The sequence below is a fragment of the Pseudorca crassidens genome, chromosome 13, assembly GCF_039906515.1.
Source record: "Pseudorca crassidens isolate mPseCra1 chromosome 13, mPseCra1.hap1, whole genome shotgun sequence".
NCBI classification, from domain to species: domain Eukaryota; kingdom Metazoa; phylum Chordata; class Mammalia; order Artiodactyla; family Delphinidae; genus Pseudorca; species Pseudorca crassidens.
This window is the reverse complement of record NC_090308.1, coordinates 42590807-42612889: the sequence shown is the minus strand read 5'-3', so window position 1 is coordinate 42612889 and position 22083 is coordinate 42590807. Positions and strand designations below refer to the sequence as shown.

Here is a 22083-nt window from a genome sequence, read left to right as displayed (position 1 = left end):
ACCTGTTTGGAAATAGGGTCTTTTCAGATGTAATTAAGTCAAGATGAGATCATACTGGATGAGGGTGGGCCCTAAATCCAATGACCAGTGCCCTCTTAGGAAAGAGAAATTTGGACACAGACACATACAAGGAGAACATCATGTGATGACAGAGCCAGAGACTGTTGTGATCCATCTACAGACCAAGGAATGCCAAGGATTGCCAGGCATCACCAGAAGCTAAGAAGAGGCAAGGAAGGATGCTTCCCTAGAACGCAGTCCTGCCAGCACCTTGATTTCAGACTTCTAGTCTCCAGAACTGCTAGAGAATAAATATCTGTTGTTTTAAGCCACCCAGTTGGTCGTACTTTGTTCCAGCTTCCCTGGAAAACTCATACAGTCAGCTCAGCTCCCAAGTGCATGCACCTTGCACTACGACCACCACTGCACCTCAGCAAGTACACACGAGTATCCTGACTGAAGAAGATATTCTGAGATACTGTGAGGTACTCTGAGACAGATAATACATTCTATTATACCATAGTCCCTCTCCTGAGAGCAGAGACTTGGGGGCAAGGAAATGCAGAGTATTTATGGAGCCATGCACTTAAGGTGTTACTGAGGGGAATACACTACAGGGGTCCTAGTGGTGTGGCCTGGTTGGTGAACATAAATGCAGTCACAGACCACCAGGATGGTTCTGCAGGTCAGAATGTATTTCGCTCTGCATGAAAAAAAAAAAAAGTGACAGAAATTTCAAGAAAGTTTCAGTTAGAAATATGGCCCACATAATTCTCTAGCATGAGCAGGAAATTTTTTTAAGGCTATGGGAATGCCAGAGCAAGATGAAGCAAAAATAGATCGAAAGCTCAAGTTGCCAGGACTATAATTATGGAAGTGACTTTTGTCCTTGGAGCATCTTAAAAGATGGCTTCAGAGTCCCGTGAGGGGAGTGTCTGTGGAATTTGGAATTCGCCCCTCAAGTTGGCACAACATCAGCCCATCTGAGCCAGTTATGATTCACAGAGCTCCCCATACTGGCCAGATCTGAGGTTGCATATGTTCATCAGGTTTTCATCAAAGGCACATTTTCAGTCCCTGGGAACACACTACAAACTGTAATCTTGACAATAGAGAGAGAATCCTGGGCTGCCTATGCACTGCAGGCCATTTCGGATGTTGACCTGATTTTACATTCTGAAAAATACCTAACTCATTGTCAATTCTCACTAGACCTTATTCATCTTCCTAAAACAAATTAACCTCAGAAATTTACATGCATACCATCATCTAACATCAAACATCAGCTCAGAATAGGTACTAAGTAAATATTAGTTACATGCTCAAAAGATTGAATTGTTTCCATCGACAAGCAGTTGCAGATTTCTGAGAAGAATGACTACCTGCCTTGTAATTGAGTGCCAAGGCTGACCACTAGGAATTGTGCAGAGAACCTAATGATGCATGCAAGGCCCTTAAACTAAAGATCTTTTGTGTTTATTTATGAATACACGTTCATAAATAGTGTACTTTTGATCTAATAATACCTTACAATTAACTGCTTAGGTCTTTGTAGTTTACAAAGCACTTTCGCAAACGGACATACCTGATCTCAAGGATATAGTACATAAGTCTGCCTCCATTATCATCAGCTTTTTCCCACTGTATTGAATTTTTACTCCCTTCTGATAATTTTGGAATGCCTGGTTTACTTGGGACTCCAGCTTTGGAAACAAAAGAAAATCTGATTTGTATGTTAGAAGTATAAAATATTCTGCAAAACATCTTTCTATAGACTGTATTTACTCAGAGGAAAGCCAGATATATTAAAGGAATATTCAGAAAATTATTCAAAAATTTTATTCAATAAATATTCAAAAATTCTCATATGATTGCATATTTTTAAATGTGTAACTGAGGTTTTTATTAGCGACAGATTAGATGGATTAGTGACAGGAGTAACAATAGATCTTAGCCTGACACGAAATAAGTGATGCAAATAAAAAGAATTATTGTAAGTTTGGGAGCACTTTCCCTTGATTCCTATAGGGATCAACTTGGAGTTATAGTATACCTTTTAGAACACTAGTTAATTTAATATACTTGTTAAATATTTTTTATTTTGGGCATCTGGTTATAGTAGTCAGTAGTAAATATTTGAACACTCAGTGACACTGTTTTCATTTAGTTCTTACTGCAAAATATCATAGCTAGACAGGAAATCAGAATACTGAAATAATTTTGCCCAGTTCAGGATCCTGCAAAACCAGATGAGTATTATCTCATTACTGCCAGTAAGGACTCCTACCTCTTTTCAGTTTCTTCAGTCAGGCTCTAGAGATAGTAATTTACTCTTTTAAGAAAAATCTCAACCTCTAGGATTAGTGAAGTAAGCGATGAGAAAGGAATTGAGAAACGTCTAAAGTTTTCTAAGTGCGGAATATGTTAGTACTCACCTTTAGTCTTAAAGCTTTCTGGAAGTGAGGTGCTATTTTCTCCTGTCCTGTACACCACCACTACTCGGACATTATAGAAAGTATAAGGCTGTAGACCTGTGATGTTACAAACATAAGCAGGACCTTGGCTGCACGAAGCTTTAACATGGTAAAACTCATTGTGCTTCCACTAGAAAAAGAAGTCTCAATTAACATTTTGTTTCTTTTAGAAAAACATTTTAAACATAGAAATTCAAAATCTTGTGGCAATTAAAATTTTAAGTTTACTTTCTATTAAAAAATAAGAGCTCCTTTATGAGTGTTTGATCCCAAATATTATCCTTACCACCAACAGCAATTTTATTTTTTATGACAAGCTATAAGTGACTTGAATGGTGGTCCTTAAGATAAGTCCAAGGTGGGAAGTGCACCCCTGAGTGTATATCATCAGGGAAGATTCAGAGCTTGACTTCTTGTTATCCCTAATCAAAGGCATTTTTATTAAATCAGGATGACTGAGAACACAAATTTACACCTGAGGGGAAATGATGGATCAAAACAGTGATACTTTCAATTCCACGGATTTGCTAATTTCAAAGTAATAATATTTTTACATATTTTGATTCTTTGAAGAAGTCCACAGTGACTTATAAATTAAAACATTTAGTTTTTCCTCCCCAAACCCTCTTCAGACATCTAACCAACATTCCTTATATTTATACATAGGAAGCCTAGTTCCCTAAAAGAAGGACATTTTTGCCCACCATCACTCAGTCACTAAGTAGCAAGGTTACAAGTTAAATATAGGAAATGTTACTTTCATTTCACTGGGTCTCTAATTATAGCTATCTTAAACTTCTTTCTTTGAAACACTGCTTTAAAAAAATTTGTATGTTTGGACCCTTAATATCTTGTTTGAAAATGATGATTTTTTTCAATGTACAAATAAGAAAAGACAGAGGCATTCTGTCAAGGGTTCTTCTTGTCTTTTCCTCAGTAGAGTTTCCTAAGAAGGTCAGTTTCCATAAATAAACCTGACTTTACATCTCCTTTTTCATTTAGCACTCACAAGGTCATGCCATTTCATTGGATGGGCACTTTATATTAGTTTTCTGTTCAGTTAGAAATGATTCTCTGTAGCACCTTCAGGAAGTAGACCACCTGGTTCCAGAAAGAAAGAGGAACAGAAGGAATGAAAAAAAAAACAAAAACCAGAAATGCTGATGTCAGAGGCATTGCCTGTTAAACTCATAAATGTCTCAATCCCACTGAGACATATAGCCTAATGAAACAGATGCACTGGGTCCTTAATATTTATGCTGAACTTTCTGAGAGAGACAGAGCGAGAGAAATGCTGAGCCCTGGCTCAAAAATTTTAGCCCTTTTTGGTCCTGCCTCCTTAATGCTCTGTCATAGAAGCCTTCAGTGAATAGTCTAGACGGCCCAACATTCCACACCAACCAGAAATTATCAGAGCTCCTTGGAATGTCAGGGAGATGTTTGACCAGGGGCTTTGCTGGAAAACTGTGGAGTATTGACCTCACCACAGCAATGAATGTTCTGGGCAGACCATCAGCTTGGAGAGGTACCACGGGCTACCCCAGTAAATCACAAGGGAGTTGGGATTTTCCATTCATCAGAGGCCAGCAGGTGCAGGGGGGGAAGGCTACCACAGAGGATTTCCAAATTCTTGGGCAAGGGTGTGAGGGAAATGGTGCAGACTATGGTGCAAACTCCGTGTCTCAGTTTCAGAGACTGAAACTTCAGAAATGTTTGGTTCTGGTAGGGATTCCCCTGGACAGCTGAGAAAAAGACAATTGTAATGAATTTCCATGAAAAAAATTTACCAAAGCAAAATTATTTGTTTCTCCTCAATCTTAAATTGAATATGTTCTTCTGCTATACATTGTTGTGAGAAAGAATCTATGAAATTTAAGACCAAGATAAAAATTTAGCCTTGTGCTCTAATTCCCTCATTTTTCCATGTAAGGAAAAGATGAAGACTGGAAGTTTATCCTTTTCTCCTTTCCTTTCTGAAAAAAAAAAATTCATTAAAATATTTACTCACCCTCATCACTCACCCCTCAGAGTTTCAGTGTGGAGTTACAGGACCATTGCTAGCTGTCCTATCATTATGAGTTAGATTCAACTTGCTCAAAAGAAATAGAACTTTCTGACTAGATGTAACACAGCCTTCTACTGTGCTCATCAGTTAGTACTTGTAGGTGGTCACGCATGTAGAAATTACTATCTTACATGTTCAGCTTCATGATTTCTTAAGTGGTCTATCTGGAACCTGTGCTGAGCAAGTGTAGTGGAAGTTTTGAAAGAAAAAGCATCCCATGAAAGTCATGAGGACTGAGCCAGGTGGCCCCTGTCTGCTGCCCCTCTCCCAAACTTTGCGAAGCTGGGTGGGTGACGATGACTCATGTTCCTTCTGTGTATGAACCAAGGAGAACCTCTGTAAGGATGAGTCAGCCCTGAGGGTCCTCCCCTGCACGGTTGTGATATCTGACTCATCAGGGTGCCTTACTGGGTCTCTGGCTTCTCATCAGTAAAACGAGAGGCTGGAGTCATCACCTCTAAGGTCCTTCCTCAGTTCACGTCTTTGATCTGGGAAATGAGCTTTACATCCCTCCCCTTGACCTCAAACTGAACCACATTAAGCTCACCTAAATAGATGTCCCCAAAGAGATGATCCTTTAATTTCTCCAATTTAAAACTGAATTTTTATGAAATGACCATTTTTTAAATAGGCAACAAATCATCATAAACATGCTCAATGGAAAAGATCTGATTGAACTATGGTCTTTGGTCTTACCAACTTAATATTCACTGCTGTTTTATATTTTTCATAGTTTTTATCTAAAAGTACAAGATTATAAAAAATATTTTACATAGAAAAATTTTAAACCTCTGGGGAGCAACTCCATTTTTTTTGTTTGTTTGTTTTTGTTTTGTTTTGTTTTTTTGCGGTACGCGGGCCTCTCACTGTTGTGGCCTCTCCCGTTGCGGAGCACAGGCTCTGGACGCGCAGGCTCAGCGGCCATGGCTCACGGGCCCAGCCGCTCCACAGCATGTGGGATCTTCCCAGACCGGGACACGAACCCGTGTCCCCTCCATCGGCAGGCGGACTCTCAACCACTGCGCCACCAGGGAAGCCCGCAACTCCATTTTTAAAGAAAAGTGAGGTCATGACTATACTGATTTGTTTTTAAGTTCCCACTAAACAAAACACTCCTAACCAATCTTTACAAATGCAGACACACAAATATATAATAATGAAAAATGGAACATCACAGTTATAAAATCTTAATCATCTATTAAGTACATCAGTATAAAAATTAATGTAGACTTTCCCTAGCAGTGAATTAATTAGATTAACTGATGCTTAATAAATTCAGTGGGCATTTTTACATTGGTTAAAGCGTGAAGATTTTTGGATGAGGAGCCATTTAAACTAGTTTACATGCCAAGATCCAACTAGTTTAGAATAAACTAGTTTTATATTTTACTTCTCTCCTGTTGCTATTCAGCCCTGAAATGGCTGAAAGAACATTTCTAAACAAGGTTTTAGATTTATGTTTGTTCATTTCTTTCCATTTTTTTTTTCATAGAAAACAGCAAATTGCTATGGACTTTAAACTGAAGAGCCATGCTGGAAACATCTAAAGTAAGTAAAACATTATGAAACCAGTAAACCATAATTTATACCCTTTTATGTGAAGCCTTTTAAGAGCAAATGAATCTCACTGGGAATTTTTTTCCGTCAGAAATTATACCACTTCTATCTGGCAAACCTGAATCAATGAATCTTGTCAAATATATTGCTCATTTATACAACTGGATGCCCTAGAGATATCTTTTAAAAGGCCTTTTGATTTATTCTATAGCATAAAACAAAGATTTGCATTAAAAGTGTACAGTGAGGGTTTCCCTGGTGGCACAGTGGTTAGGAATCTGCCTGCCAATGCAGGGGACACGGGTTCGAGCCCTGGTCTGCGAAGATCCCACATGCCGCGGAGCAACTAAGCCTGTGTGCCACAGCTACTGAGCCTGCACTCTAGAGCCTGTGAGCCACAACTACTGAGCCCTCGCACCACAACTGCGGAAGCCCACGTGCCCTAGAGCCCGTGCTCCGCAACTAGAGAAGCCACCGCAATGAGAAACCTGCACACCGCAACGAAGAGTAGCCCCCGCTCGCTGCAACTAGAGGGAGCCCACGTGCAGCAATGAAGACCGAAAGCAGCCAAAAAAATAAATAAATAAAATTTTTTAAAAAAAGTGTACAGTGAGATGTACCTTTTGGAGTTCAAACCAAAATCTGATAAGGTGAACATTAGATGGAGCCTTCCAATCTAATTGCAAACTAGTGCTCCCTGGAACCAAGGCATGAGGTTTCTCTGGCGTGTCAAACGTTTCCACAGTGACAGGATGACTCTCCGTGCACCACATTTCCTCGGCGTGGCAGGCCAGAACCTTTTTGTAGGAAAGAACAATTGCTTAACTTTTCTAGAACCTTGCACTTGAGAATGGCAATAAAAGTACCCAATATACTCGCCGTACTTTTAACACATAGAGTTTTCCACCAGACAGTCTAGTAACAAGGAGAGAGAGCCTCCCATTTGGATAGTCACTTTGCCTTAGTGGAGTCTCAGGAATGGGAGCCAGTTGAGAGATTGCCACCTGATAGCGGACTGCCTCTTTCGGTCCATTTGGCTTGTGAGATTCTCTCCAGGATATAACGAGGCTGGTGTCTGACTGCACGCTTGTGTTAATGAGCCAAACCGCCTCTGGTACTGAAATAAATAGCAGTGCACAATAAGGCATGTTGCAACAGCACTGAAAGATGGAAAGAAGTAATAGGGTCTTGATTGAGGAATAGGCATATCATGTGAGCAGAATGAATGACAGATGTTCCAAAGGAAAGCCAGCCTCCTCCATAATGGTAAGTTAACAGGCTGCCTGAAAGGCTCTCGCTTATTTTTGCCTAATGACTAAATCATTCTCTGGCTGCCGCTCAAGGATATGGCCAATGATGAATAATCCAATTCGGGTGAGTTTTGTGAATGGCATCAGAGATGTGTGAAAGAAATGGCCTCCCCTCATAATAATCGCCACCTCTTACAACACCTTTTCAGATTCTAAATCCACTTTCTTTAAGGCAATGATGTTATATTACTTTACAACTCAGTAGCCTTGGTAAAATTCGCATAGAGAAAAGGCTTGGCTTTCCTAGGTTTCACCACGTGTACAGAGACCTGTAAATACATGGGAAGAGAGTGACACTGTGAGGTGAGACCAAAGAATGTGTTTCCAGACACATAGAATTGATGATGATGTTTTGCCATGTAGTTGCTTTTCATTTTGATGGGATATTTTCCATCATCTTCTGGTGTTCGAGTAAGGATCATGTCAACAGAATATTCTCCTAGAAATACATTTTTCTTATTAAGCTTAAAAAAACTCACATAATAAAGATAACTTAGCATCCAGATAAAAACCAAGTATAGGGCTTCCCTGGTGGCTCACTGGTTAAGAATCCGCCTGCCAATGCAGGGGACACACGTTCGAGCCCTGGCCTGGGAAGATCCCACATGCTGCAGAGCAACTAAGCCCATGCACCACAACTACTGAGCCTGTGCTCTAAAGCCTGTGGGCCACAGCTACTGAGACTGCATGCTACAACTAATGAAGCCCACGCACCCTGAGCTCATGCTCTGCAACAAGAGAAGCCACCGCAATGAGAAACCTGTGCACCACAGCGAAGAGTAGCCCCCGCTCGCCGCAACTAGAGAAAGCCCACGCGCAGCAATGAAGACCGAATGCAGCCAAAAATAAATAAATAAAATAAATAAATTTATTTTTTAAAAAACCCCAAAAAACAAATATAGGCACACACAAGCACATATATCACAAAATTCCACTCTAGAAAATCCCACACCACACCCGTAACTCACCTCCACTTTTAGTTTTTCCCCAAATCTCTTTTCCCAGAGGTAATTGTTCCAAAGGATCTGAATAATAATTCCTTACAGCTGTCCGTATCACATATGTTGAAAATGGTTGTAAACCTTCAATAAGGGCTATACTCTGCTGAAATTCCTGTAATTAATTTTTAAAAATCAGTGTCTTATTTTTTGTACAAACGGGGAGAAATTATTTAATCAAAGAGAAAAAAACTAAAAGACTCAAATATTTTTAATTCATCTTTAAATCTTGGATCATGAGTGACAATCTTCACTGTCCTAGTCTGCCCAGAATGTCTCCAAGAATAAATGCCAAATGATTGGCAGCCTCAGTCAGTTGTGACATAATCATTTCACTTAGGAAGCTGAATTCCCAGAGCACACTATCTCATTAGCGTTGCATTAGAAATTCAGCAGGAAGGTATTGTAAGGATGTGACACATCCGTGAATACAATAAAAGAATAAGCTACATTATCTAATCATTCTCAGAAATAAACTTTAAGAAACTAAAAAGGCTTTCCTTACACTAATGGTTCTCAATTTTGGTTACACTTTGGAAATGTCTGGGAAGTTTTAAGAAAATACTGATACCTGGGTCCCACCCCTAAAGATTCTGATTGCATTGGTCTGAGGTGAAGCATGGGCTCAGAAATTTTAAAAGCTTCAATGTGCTGTCAAGTTTGAGAACCACTCACTGCCTTTGGCCCATATTAATCGTTATGAAGACAATAAGAGATAAGCTCTAATAAGAGAAATGACAGAAACCCAATCTTGGTCAGCCAAATGATCCAATCTGTCTCTGAAACGACTCCTGTTAGAAATGTGTAAAGAAAGGTTAAAATAGACAAAATTTTAAAATAAATAAATATATATATATATATATATATATATATTTTTTTTTTTTTTTGGTGGTACGCGGGCCTCTCACTGCTGTGGCCTATCCTGTTGCGGAGCACAGGCTCCGGACGCGCAGGCTCAGTGGCCATGGCTCACGGGCCCAGCCGCTCCGCGGCATGTGGGATCCTCCCGGACCGGGGCAGGAACCCGCGTCCCCTGCATCAGCAGGCGGACTCTCAACCACTGCGCCACCAGGGAAGCCCAAAAATAAATACATTTTTTAAAAATAGACAAAATAAAGGAAGTTACAAGAATCAGAAAGAAAGTATATAGTGCTTAAACTCCAATAGATGATGGTCAATTTCACCTTTTGACTTGATTATAAAATAAGCACAAAGAAAAATACTGGATACATACAATTCCATCTCAAAGACAACTGGAACACCAGGCCAATGATGGAATGAATTGTCTCCATTCATTCATTCAAGAAATATCTAGTAATGCCTATACAATGCGAAGTAGTATGCTAGGTGCTAGGAATACAATGATGAATAAAAACGTAGTCTCTGCATAACAACACATTTCACAACATATAGAAAATAAACAAAAATATAATGTACAATTTTTATATTAGCTACATGCTATGGAGGAAAGGTATACAGAAATGTTCTTTCTGTCCAGTTCATTTCTTACCCCTCAGTCTGCTGGAATGGCCACAAAAACAAGTCTGTATCACTTTCTGGGGATAATTAGATAATTAGGGAGGGAAACAAACCCAGCTCTTTTAGGACACTCAGGAAACAGTCACTATAAGGCAATCTACCGACTGATTAGGGTTAATATATTTCCTTGAAGCTTAACTTACTCGTAGACAAGAGACTAGATAGAACACAGTATGTTTTTGTTTTTTTTACATCTTTATTGGAGTATAATTGCTTTACAATGGTGTGTTAGTTTCTGCTTTATAACAAAGTGAATCAGTTATACATATACATATGTTCCCATATCTCTTCCCTGTTGCATCTCCCTCCCTCCCACTCTCCCTATCCCACCCCTCTAGGTGGTCACAAAGCACCGAGCTCATCTCCCTGTGCTATGCGGCTGCTTCCCACTAGCTATCTACCTTACATTTGGTAGTATATATATGTCCATGCCTCTCTCTCGCCTCGTCACAGCTTACCCTTCCCCCTCCCCATATCCTCAAGTCCATTCTCTAGTAGGTCTGTGTCTTTATTCCTGTCTTACCCCTAGGTTCTTCATGACATTTTTTTTCTTAAATTCCATATATATGTGTTAGCATACGGTATTTGTCTTTCTCCTTCTGACTTACTTCACTCTGTATGACAGATTCTAGGTCTATCCACCTCATTACAAGTAGCTCAGTCATCTGTAAAAGTTAGCATCACAGTGTGTTTCAGAACATAATATAGAAAATACTATGGCTGAGGATTTTATATCAAAAAAAGGCATCTTGTGAAAAGACCAAGACAACGGGCTCCAACCTTACCAGCATTCTATCTTTCAGTTCAGAGCTGTTCTTCCTGTCATTTACTTCTTTGTAATAAAGCAGGTATGTGGGAGTGGGACTGGTGATGCCATCCCACATGTGGTTTGTCTGGACAGGTGGTAATCTGATTGTGAAGCTGGTATTAGTGGTGTTAAGTATAGTTGGCTCTGCAATATCTGAAGCTAGAGACAGAAATGCTCTATCTAAAATAATAATAAAAAGATTATATACACATGTACGTACAAGAGAAACAGCAGATTTATCTAACATCAAGGATAATATCATATTTTCTTTTTATTTAACTGACAAGGTATGGTGCATTGGAGTGTTGGAAATGTTATTCAGGACAGGAAGACACGTTTTTTTCATACGTTTTGAACATGTTAAACGCCTGGGGAAGAGTGCAAAATAACTGGTAATTGCTTACAATTTCCAGCAGATGGAGCTAAACTACCCTTAATTACGTACCTAGACAGTGAATAGCAAAATAAGTTGACCCTTTTTTATTTTGAAGAAAGTAATGAGAGCATTATATCAATCATATTTTTCAATGAATTCCGATTATGAAAACTGATGTTATCTTTAGGACTTTTATTTCTAGGGATATGCGTGTGTGTTCAAACTCAAACAGATATTGCATGGATTTTTTAAATCTCTTAGATGAATTATTTCACCAAAATATGCACTCAGTTTATTTATAAGTTCTCCCATGTTTTCATATTGTATAACTTACGTATTTTATAACTGAATACATTTAAGCAAAGAGAGTTTGTTTTACTCATTTCTCTCCCTCTCTAAGAGGGAATTATACTGAATTTAGAATGACATTGTGACTTTAATGGCAGAGAGAGCTTGTGAAAAAACTCAGAGACCACTTTAGGTTTGAATGTCACCCATGAGGCTATGTAGTGCTGTTTTTGTTTTTGGTTGGTTGGTTTTTATATTTCAAACATTTATTTTATTATGACTCTCAGCAAAAAATATATAGTCAGTTCTGCCATAATGTGATACATGCATTCCTAAAAGTCATTGCATTATACAAAACCCAGAGGATGTGTGGGGAAAATAGAGTGAAGGGCACAACACTAAAAAACTTCATGAGTGACACATTAAACAAACGAGAGAAACAATAAAAATGGTAGCACAAATGTACACGTTAAATGGTTGACATATCTAATCCTATAATACATAGGCATTTTACCTTGAAAAAGACCTGAAATTTTATGCAAAGCTTTTTGACACCACTGGGAGGTCTAAAATATCATCAGGGGAGAAAAAAGACAGAAAGAAGGGAAATTATGGGACTGAGAAGACAAAGAGGCTAGACAGAGAGAATGACAGGACAAGGGTTTCCCGTGTCTAAAGTAGCCTGCCACAGCCCAAGCCATGTATACAGATAGAGATAAATTGTGACCCAGGGCAAACAGCAATCACAACGTGCACCAAACCCTGACCGTCTGGAGCAATGCTGAGAGCACAACGAAGAGTTGGAGGGACAGCCCTGGAGGAGGAAACATTATGAAATTTTCCTGACCCTAAACTGGGAGAACAAGCTGATTAAGTATGTGACTCTCTTACCTGGAAAAGGCTGCAGAACTGAACTGTAAACCAAGATATGCTTACTACTTAGGGCCTCCACCTGGGACAGGATGGCCCCATTGCTTTTCTTTGCCTGATAAATTTGTGTGCTGTCCTTTGCTGTGGAGATCCAATAGAGAAATTGTCCATCCACAGTCAAGCTAACAAGCATTTTTCCTGTTGATGAAAAACAGAAAAGAACATAAAGAACAAAATACATATCTGACATTTTCTACTCTAAGCAATATGTGAAATCCTTTTTCTATAGCATAACTGAGAAATTTTGAATCTTTCTATTATTTCAATATGAAAAAATAATACCTTTATGTCATTAGCCTAAGGATTTTACAGATATTTTCTCATTTTAGCTCCATATCAAGCCAACAAAGCAAATACTATGATTATTAGTCTCATTTTGTATAAGTGGAAACTGAGGCTTCGAGGGGTTAAATAATTCCCCTCAAGGCCACAAAGTTCGTCAAGGGCAGAGCCAGGATTTAAAGCTTACCTGTGTGATTCCACCCCAAACAACACCAGCTGAAGGGAGGTATTAGCTGAGGCACAGGGCTCAGCGCCTTGCTCAGTATATTTATCAATGATTTAGAATGAATGCATAATAAACATATTTATCAAATTTGCAGATAATACATGATCCTTACTGTCCCTAGTACATTCAGTCTTTGACTTATTCAAAAATATCACAACAGAATCGTGAAATGGATTGAAATTTAATAGCAACAAATATAACATCCTAAATTCAAGGTTAAAATTAAAACTGTAAATAAGGAATGAAAGAATTTCTGGCTTAATAATAGTTAACATGAAAAAGACTATGGGTTCTTCAAATGGCAGGCAGCCCAAAGACCTGATGTCACTTTTAGCTGCAGTAAAAGAAGACCTAGGAAGTCACAGGCCCTCTGTGCTGACCAGAACATACTGAAAGTACAGTGAGTCCTTATGGGACAACATTTAAGAGAACTAAGCAGCTAGAGCGAAACCTCAGGAGGGTGAATAGGGCAAAGAAAGATCTAGAAGCCATACCACCTAAGGGGTACTTAGAGATACTTGAATTTTTTCCTCTAAAGGAAGTGCTTAGCATGGGCTCTGGCAGCTCTTTCCACATAGTTGAGTCGCTATCATGTGGAAAGTGATTGATTTATTCTTTGTAAATTTAGAAGTCAGAACTCGGGCCAATGAATGAGAGGAATGGGGAGAAAACTTCGGCTAAACATAAGAAAAATATCTAGCGTTTAGAATTGTGCAAAAATTAAACAGACTTCCTTATAAGGTAGTAAATTGTTTTATAAACAGGTGCTCAAAGAAGGCTGTTTTGGTAGAGGGGATTTCTTCCAATATTATGTCAGCTAAATGATCTCTAAAGTCATTTTAATTTTCTAATTTTTGGACTATGGATTTCAATTGTGGCTTCATGAAAGACTGAACAGTTCTATAGCTATAAAATAATGGCCCAATAGATAACTCTTGTGTGTCAGATGTTAAAGAAAAATTATCCTGACACTTGTTTAAATGGTAAGGAAGACTTTAATCAAGGCTGCTGCAATATTGCAGTAGGGGAGGGAGATGTGCACAACTCCAAATACAACAAAGACAACTGGGGGTTGTATCCAACAGGCAGAGGGAGAGAGCAGTCAAGAAAATTACTAAGAGGAGACATCAATGGGAGGGGGATTCTTGCTAAACTGGCCTCATAGGATTTTTGGCCAAGAACATCAAGGGTGGGGGTGAAGAACTTTATCAGATACCAAGATGAGGGATTCTCTCTAAACTGATTTGGCAAGATTCTTGCTAAAACTGGACTCAGCAAGGATGGACAGGGAAGACCAAGTTTGAGGCCTAGTTGAGAAAAGGGCTCACAGGAGCGTAACTAAAGTTTGATCCGGGAGTTCCCTGATGGTCCAATAGTTAGGACTCTGGACTCGGTGCTTCCACTGCAGGAGGCATGGATTTAATCCCTGGTTGGGGAACTAGGATCCAGCAAGCTACTCGGCGTGGCCCAAAATAAAAAAAAAAAAAGAGCAATTAAAGTTTGATCAAGGAAAGAGTCTTTGTCACACATTCAACAGAATCAAGTTATTCTCCTAATAAGAGAAGTTCAGAATATTATCTCCACTCTCAAGCCCATTGAAAGTACATTGGAGTTGCTTCTAAAAGGCTCTGGGGGCTTCCCCGTTGGCTCAGCGGTTAAGAATCCACCTGCCAATGCAGGGGACATGGGTTCGAGCCCTGGTCCAGGAAGATCCCACATGCCGCAGAGCAACTAAGCCCATGCATCACAACTACTGAACCCACGTGCCACAACTACTGAAGCCCGCGTGCCTAGAGCCTGTGCTCCACAACGAGAGAACAGCAATGAGAAGCCTGTGCACCACAAGGAAGAGTGACCCCCCACACACTCGCCGCAACTAGAGGAAGCCCGCACGCAGCAAGGAAGACCCAACGCAACCAAAAATAAATTAATTAATTAATTTAAAAAAAAAAACTCTGGCTGGTATGTCAACAAAACCATACATAAAGTTACAACACACAGACACACACACATTTGCAATTTCAAAACTTTACTATATAAACCAGCAATACCCAATATCACTTTTTAAAAAATAAATTTATTTATTTATTTGTTTGTTTGTTTTTGGCTGCGTTGGGTCTTCATTGTTGCACACGGGCTTTCTCTAGCTGCAGTGAGCGTGGGGGGCCACTCCTTGCTGCGGTGCTCAGACTTCTCACTGTGGTGGCTTCTCTTGTTGCGGAGCACAGGCTCTAGGCACGTGGGCTTCAGTAGTTGTGGCACGTGGGCTCAGTAGTTGTGGCACACAAGCTTTGTTGCTCCATGGCATGTGAGATCTTCCCAGACCAGGGATCGAACCCGTGTCCCCTCCACTGGCAGGTGGATTCTTAACCACTGCGCCACCAGGGAAGGCCCCCCAGTAGCACTTTTGATGATGGAAATATTTTACATCTGTGCCGCCTAATACAGTGACCATTAGCCTCTGTGGGTTTTGATCATTTCAAATGTGACTAGTGTGGCTGAGGAATTAAATTTTGAATTTTATTTAATTTTAATTAATTTAAACTTAAATCACCACACATGATTAGTGATTGGATAGTGAGGACTAGACCCTTAAGAACATATGGGGGTATTTAGAGTGTTTTTTTTCTTTTGCAATTACTCCTAATTAGAAGACTTCCAAGTGACTTTAGACTTTCAAATATTTCCTCCACAAGATTGTGAATTTCAACAGATAGACCTGTCAAGTATTGACCAAGTCATGCTGAACGTGGAGGCAATGAAATCATCAGCACGGGGGTGGAGTACTGGTGGGAAGATCAGGGATGCCGTAGTTAGGCTCAGTTTCAGATACCAGCTCCTCTATTAACTATGGCCCTTTGGACAAATTACCTTTCTCAGCCTCAATTTCCTCATCTGTAAAATGTGGATACTAGTATCTACTTCACTGAGGTGTTTTGAAGATCAAATGAGATAATACATTTAGTAGCCTGCTTAGAACACATAGTTGAGCTCAATAAATTGTAGTTCTACTGTTAATTATAAAATAACAACAAAAAAAGCCCCCCACAGATCCAGAAAATTATGTGAATGCCTATGTACAATTTGCCTGAAAACAACTTGAATTCTACAAAAACATTTGGCACGGTCTGGAGCAAATACTATATATATATATACACACACACACATATTCCTTTGAGTATAGGTTGAATGTAACTCCTTTTTAATGGGACAGGAGGGGCTGTCATTATTAGTGAAGATCTACTACACACACGAGTGTCTTACCAAGCAGAGCAGGCATGATGATAACTTGCCAACACTGACATCCTTCCAGATCCATTGCCCAGATCTCTTGCCCTTTGACAAAGTATATCCGTGGTTTCTTTAGGTCAGACGTATCAATAGTCATTGCTCCACTTAACTCGAATTCAGTCACATTGCAAGAACATTGGCTTCTTCCATTTGGATGGTTTATGGCTGGGGGTTGCAGAATTCGGTGCAAGGTCTGGTTGATAATACTGTAGTAGAACATCTGAGATCCAAAATCAGAAACTTCTGTCCAATACAGGCGACTATAGGAACAAAAGGACACTCCAACTTAATGAGTAAAACATATCATTGCAAATATCAGTTTCTAATGAAGATCAATCATTTCTAATGATTGTGGGGACAGATGCCACCTTTAAAAAGAACATGTCCCAGTGTTCAATAACCTTCTGATGGAAGAAATCACAAGAAGTCTAGTTTGTAGCATTTTCCAATGATTTCTCAATAAATGTGTTTGCAACGAAAGCCTTGGACTATAATGACCTTAGGCATTGTATTAAATGGCTCATTACTGGCTCTAAATATGAAACATATTTGCATACTTTTCATCAACACCATCTCCATTCCCTTCCTCTCAAGTTTGTTTCTGTTTCTTAATACTAGTTACCAATCTAGTTTCAAGATAGACTATAACCATGCTTATGGCACAAACAAAATATAACTCTTCAGCCGGAGAAACTGCTATTCAGTTGCTGAATGGAGGCCTTAAAATTAATCTCATAAGGACATTAATTAAAGATGGATGAGCCCAGAATAGCATTTACTATGGAAAACATGCTTCCTGTCTATCTCCTGCTCATTTCCTGCTGCCGTCTCAGTCCCCTTCTTGTCCTTACCAACTGGGGATATTATTAAATTCACTGGTATAAAAATATCCTTTGGTTTCCCGCTGGTAATTAACCTAACTTTAGGTTAGTGGAATTGTCAGTATGGATTAATTTTATATATTGGTGGTTGTAGGCTCATCATTTATATGTAGAATTACTATAAGTTAACATCAAGAACATTAAGTATCTTACTGTCCCAACATTGACTCTAATATTAAACCAAAGATACTACATTAAATATGTCTATGTCTATTTCATCACAATAGAAACAGACACTCACGCTTCACATACCTTAAGAAAGGATATACAGAAAAAGAGATTACTGTTGAATTTCTGTTGCAAATTTTCAGCTTCCTGGGATATTTCACCTTGTTTTCAAGATCTACATCAAATACTTGCATTCCATTTTGTGATTCTTTCAGCACAAAGTAGAGGTGCCTTGAAATCCAGTCAATTGTAATAATTGTGATATCAAAAACCAGTGCATCTCGGAAAATCTTAACAACAGGTAGAAAACACAGCCAAGAAGATAATGCTCATTTTCTTCAACTCTGAGGACTTTTTTTGTAGTCACTCGATTTCTTATTTACTGCACTTCTCTTCTGTAATCCAAAATCTCGGTAACTCTGGACTGTGTGCCACTGTAACACTGGTCCTCTTCTCACATTGTATATTTTCCCTGGTTAATTTCAACTACCATGGCTTCAACTGTAATCCATAGACCGGAGCTACAAATTCACATCTTCAGGCAAGATCTCTCATTGAGTTACTGCTTCAAATATCAAACTGCCTACCGAACATCTCCAAATGAATGATCTCAGAAAACAAAATTCATCACCCCACCCTCCAAACCTCCTTTTCTCCTGCATTTTATATTTTTATGGATTTCCAACACTCACCTGAAGAGCAGTCTCGACAACTGTTGTTGCCCCTTGACTTCTTCCTCCCATTACTACCCATAGCCAATTAGTCCCATTTTAAATATCTCCTGAGTTTGTCCTCTCCTCTCTTACCTCAGTGTCTCTCACTTCCTGCCTAACATTTCCTGTCTGGATTCCTGTGATAGTTCCCGACTGCCTCAGACTTAACCTTCTCTTCTTTGCTAACAGAGAGATCGTCCTAAAACAAACCTTCTCTTCTTTGCTAACAGAGGGGTCTTCCTAAAACACTACTTGATCATGTTAATGACCCACTAAATTTCTTGAATGGCTTGATGTTGGCTTCAAAATTGACACTCATCTCCTTGGCACCGTAAAGAAGGTCCCTTATATTTAGGCTCTTGCCCACCTCTTCAGCTTTACCACCTGCCTCTTACTCTGCCCTGACCCCCACCTCCATTCCAAGCTCCTAGTTACAGCTCCCCGAACAGGCTATGGCTCTCTGGTTTCCCGGACTTTGCTGCTGCCTCAGCTTTTCCCCACATTCACCTGGTTCATCTTATTTGTACCCAAGATGTCTTTCCACTCTACCACCACCACCACCCCTCCATCCTGGATGAAGCATCCTTTCTCTGTGATTCCACTGCATCCTGCCCTCAGCATAGCACTTACAGTCTTCCGCCTGTCTTCTCCACTAGCTAACAGTCAGTGAATACCTACCACATTCCAGGCGTTGTGCTAAATGCCTTACATGGATTAGCTCATTAATCTTCACCCTAAGATGAGGGACTATGCAACCATAGTGGTTAAATAAGTTGCTGATGGTCACAGTTCTAGCATGTAGTAAAGTCAGAATTAAATTCTAGGTTGTCAGGTTTCAAGGCTCACCCTCTTAATCACCATGCCATACTGTCTTACCCTTGTTAGACTAATACTAGACTGGATTTGTTCAAGGACTGTGACGTTCTGTTTTCCCTCTATCTCAGGTAACACAGTGCCTTAAGCCCAAGAACTGTTTGCTAAATTAAGCCTGAATCACATCTGCACAAAACATAACCTGAATTCATTTGTGACTAAATACACAACATCTGTCCTTTTCAACCATTCTAATCTTAATGGCTCAACCACTGGCTCGTCATTTTCATCACAGCGTTGTGTGATATGCAAATACTCCACTTCCTTTCAGAAGAATTACATAGCGAAATACCTCAGAGCTGGACTGATTGTGCATGTTGAGGAGGAGGAGTGAGTCTCCCTGAGCATAGTACGCCACTGCGTCATCAGCTGTGTAGCCCATGGCACCAACGTCGCCTTCCGCCAAAAGTGTCCATACAACTTGATTTCGATCCATATCTAACAAAACTATCTTGTTGTCAAAAAAAGTTATGAGGTATGGAAATGCACTGATCTCTAAAAACAAAAAACAAGTAGATAATATGTATGAGAAAAAGAACTTTAGCAAAATCCCTTGATTCAACATCAGGCCCTTCTGAAATCCGTGAGTCTCCTTTGGACTCATTTACTACACCCGTCTCAATGGATTCTGCCTGGGTGCTCTAAGCCTAGGTTTATTTAAGCGTGTTTGGTGATGATGAAAATTGATTATTTTATTTGACTTTAATTTCAGCTCAGAGATAGCACTTGGGTATCCCTGAGAATACTAAGGGTCAAAAATGTTTTTAAATCACTAGTTGTTATTTGCACAGGTTTTAGATAATAAATACCTGATGTTTTGGACTTTACTATGTCAGAAAATGGTCCAGGTCCTTTGGATGTGAAGACTCGAACCTAAAGAAAGAAAAGCATACAAAAATGTGCATTCAAAAGTGTCCTCAGTGACGACAGTTAAGTTCTGAGACTGATAAATTATTGAATGCTTCATTTCACAATTATGAGATATATCATGAATAGGTTCAGTTATTCACATCGAAGTATATAGCAAAAAATTACTAAGAGGAAAAATATTGTCCCAAACAATTTTTGGTAGGATTGTTTTGTCCAGAAAAGTACAAAGTAATGGCACAAACCTCTATTGCAAAAGATCTGAATTTCTATAAAACGTCTTTAGCTATTTCCAAAATTAAATTACATGGAACATTTAACAGAAACAAAACCATACAGATTATGGTAAACTTCCACTTTATCATGAAATCAACAAGAAGCTTCAAATAACTAAATTTACTGTACTTTTTTAAAAGAAGATTTAATAAAAAGAAAATAGTAATTAACCCTTATATTTGAAAATGAGTTGTGCATTTCAAACCACTTTTACGTATATTATCTCTTTTGATCCTCACAACTACTAGAGTAGAAACTGGACAGAGATCATAATTAGGGGAGGCAACCTATCCACAATGACACATGTAGAAACTGGCATAAAACTAAGTCTTCTGAGGTCTGTATGCTTTCCTTCCCACTGTGCCAAGCTGCGTTCTAACAGCAAAGTTTTTTTAAACAATTTTTATTACATGTCTCTCATTATATAATAATTATTTCCACTTCCAAAACTTGCCTGTGTTCTATAGCCTAAAAGAAAATTGCCATCCATAATGGTGGCCTTGAAAGATAGAAGCTCAAGTGCCCTCTCAATCAACGAAACATTGGATTATTTTTATTATACTTCTAGAATTAAATCTCTTTTACTATATTCTGTTTATTACTATCTGTGTATGGTGTGCGTGCATGTGTGTGTGTTTATCATGGTGCATACATATATCAATCAGTCTTCACTTTTGCACTGGACCGTGTTAAGTAAAACTCAACGCCTATACATGCAGATCACTTTGCAAAGCTCTGTGGTGACTGAGATTTGAACCAATATAAACATATAGGCAAATACACTTAACCAGACTATTTATTTAACTGGAACACACGTAATTCTTAACAAATAGGAATGTGTGTTATCTTTAACTTTTATGTACAACTGTTTTGATTAGTATATGTAGACCTAATATATTATCAAAATAATTACAGAATTAGAATTTTACAAAAAGAAAATAGATCCTCTGGAAACCACAAATCTCTAAAACACTCCCCAAAACATTCTGTTCCCCAAAATGAAATGGAAAATAACTCTAAATATGTACAACCTTGTCACCAACCTGGTATATAATGACGATGTGAAAATCATCAGGCTATCTACCATAAGGGGAAAGCTATGTCATATTATATTTAAAATGCCAAAATAGGTGGCAGTCGTTTTTCCTTTTGACTCCTACTCTCTCCGACTTTCTCCTCTTTCCGCAGCCAGGTGATAAATGTGAGATGTCAACTACCCAGACCCTCAGCTTTTATTTCCTTTAGTAGCTGCAATCGGGGGCATCCAGATGACTTCCAGCAGTTGATGTAATATAGTGGAAAGGACTCTAGAAGCTAGACTGTAGCACACCACTTCCCAACCACGCAGCTTTGGTACACCCAGGGACATGGCTTTTTCTTCACAATGTGAGAATCAAATGAGATAATGAATATAAAAGCACCTAGTGTGGTACAGGGCCTATAGTGGTGGAGCCAAAAAATAATGTTTGTTCTGAATCTGGAAGCAAGAAAATTGTCAAGATGTCCTTTACCCTAGCTGTCCCCTCTCCCTTCTGTACCTTTGCTGTCCACTTGACCTCTGTGATCACAGCGTACATGAAATTATTGACAGAGCGGCAGAATTCTTAACCTGGTCCTTTAATCCACCTTTTGTCTACACTATTCAGACCCCTGTATCCCTGTTTTCACTCTCATACCTGGAAGGCAACACTGTACCCAAGACTCATACCCTCAAGTTGAAAAGACATCACTGAGGAAGTGACATTGACAGCAATCCAGTCTTTGAATGTTTTGTTTGTGTCGCTTTGGTTGGATATTTGATAGAAAATTTCGAATCTTGTTAACACACCATTTTCGTGCTTAGGCTTATTCCACCTAAATTCCACCACAACTTCATTCTTATTGTGGTATTTTTCACTTGGTAATATAAATATTCTGGGATTCTCTGGTGCTGATGGAACTGAAAAGCAGAGACACAGGGCAGAAAACAATACGAGGTCAACTTCTACCACTCATGATGAGGGTGCAGAGCAACTGAGTAATAGATATTTCTCATTCCTGACAGTTAAGGTATATCTATCTTCTTCTTAAAGATCTTCAGGAGAGAATATTCCATAGATTTCTTCAGGAACCTATCCTGATATTTCTGCAAATCTTCCTTTTCTCCAACCCAAATCCTACT

At 39.1% G+C, this 22083-nt stretch overlaps 2 protein-coding genes across 3 annotated transcripts in view; one reads left to right on the top strand and one right to left on the bottom strand.

Moving 5' to 3' along the window:
• Positions 1-22083, top strand: part of DCBLD1 (discoidin, CUB and LCCL domain containing 1) — a 246495-nt gene that overhangs the window by 53529 nt on the left and 170883 nt on the right. For both annotated transcript variants that reach the window (XM_067702268.1, XM_067702267.1), the window contains exon 3: positions 6032-6087. The gene's annotated coding sequence lies outside the window, so the exon portion shown is untranslated. The remainder of the gene's footprint in view (positions 1-6031; positions 6088-22083) is intronic.
• The window catches only part of ROS1 (ROS proto-oncogene 1, receptor tyrosine kinase), a 90373-nt gene that overhangs the window by 39148 nt on the left and 29142 nt on the right, over positions 1-22083 (bottom strand). Inside the window, 12 exon segments of the mRNA XM_067702895.1 lie at positions 1586-1703; positions 2436-2604; positions 6717-6893; positions 6981-7213; positions 8375-8519; positions 10729-10931; positions 12307-12483; positions 16118-16404; positions 17278-17483; positions 19072-19274; positions 19589-19652; positions 21599-21861. Of these exon segments, the coding sequence (XP_067558996.1) occupies positions 1586-1703; positions 2436-2604; positions 6717-6893; positions 6981-7213; positions 8375-8519; positions 10729-10931; positions 12307-12483; positions 16118-16404; positions 17278-17483; positions 19072-19274; positions 19589-19652; positions 21599-21861 (2245 nt within the window).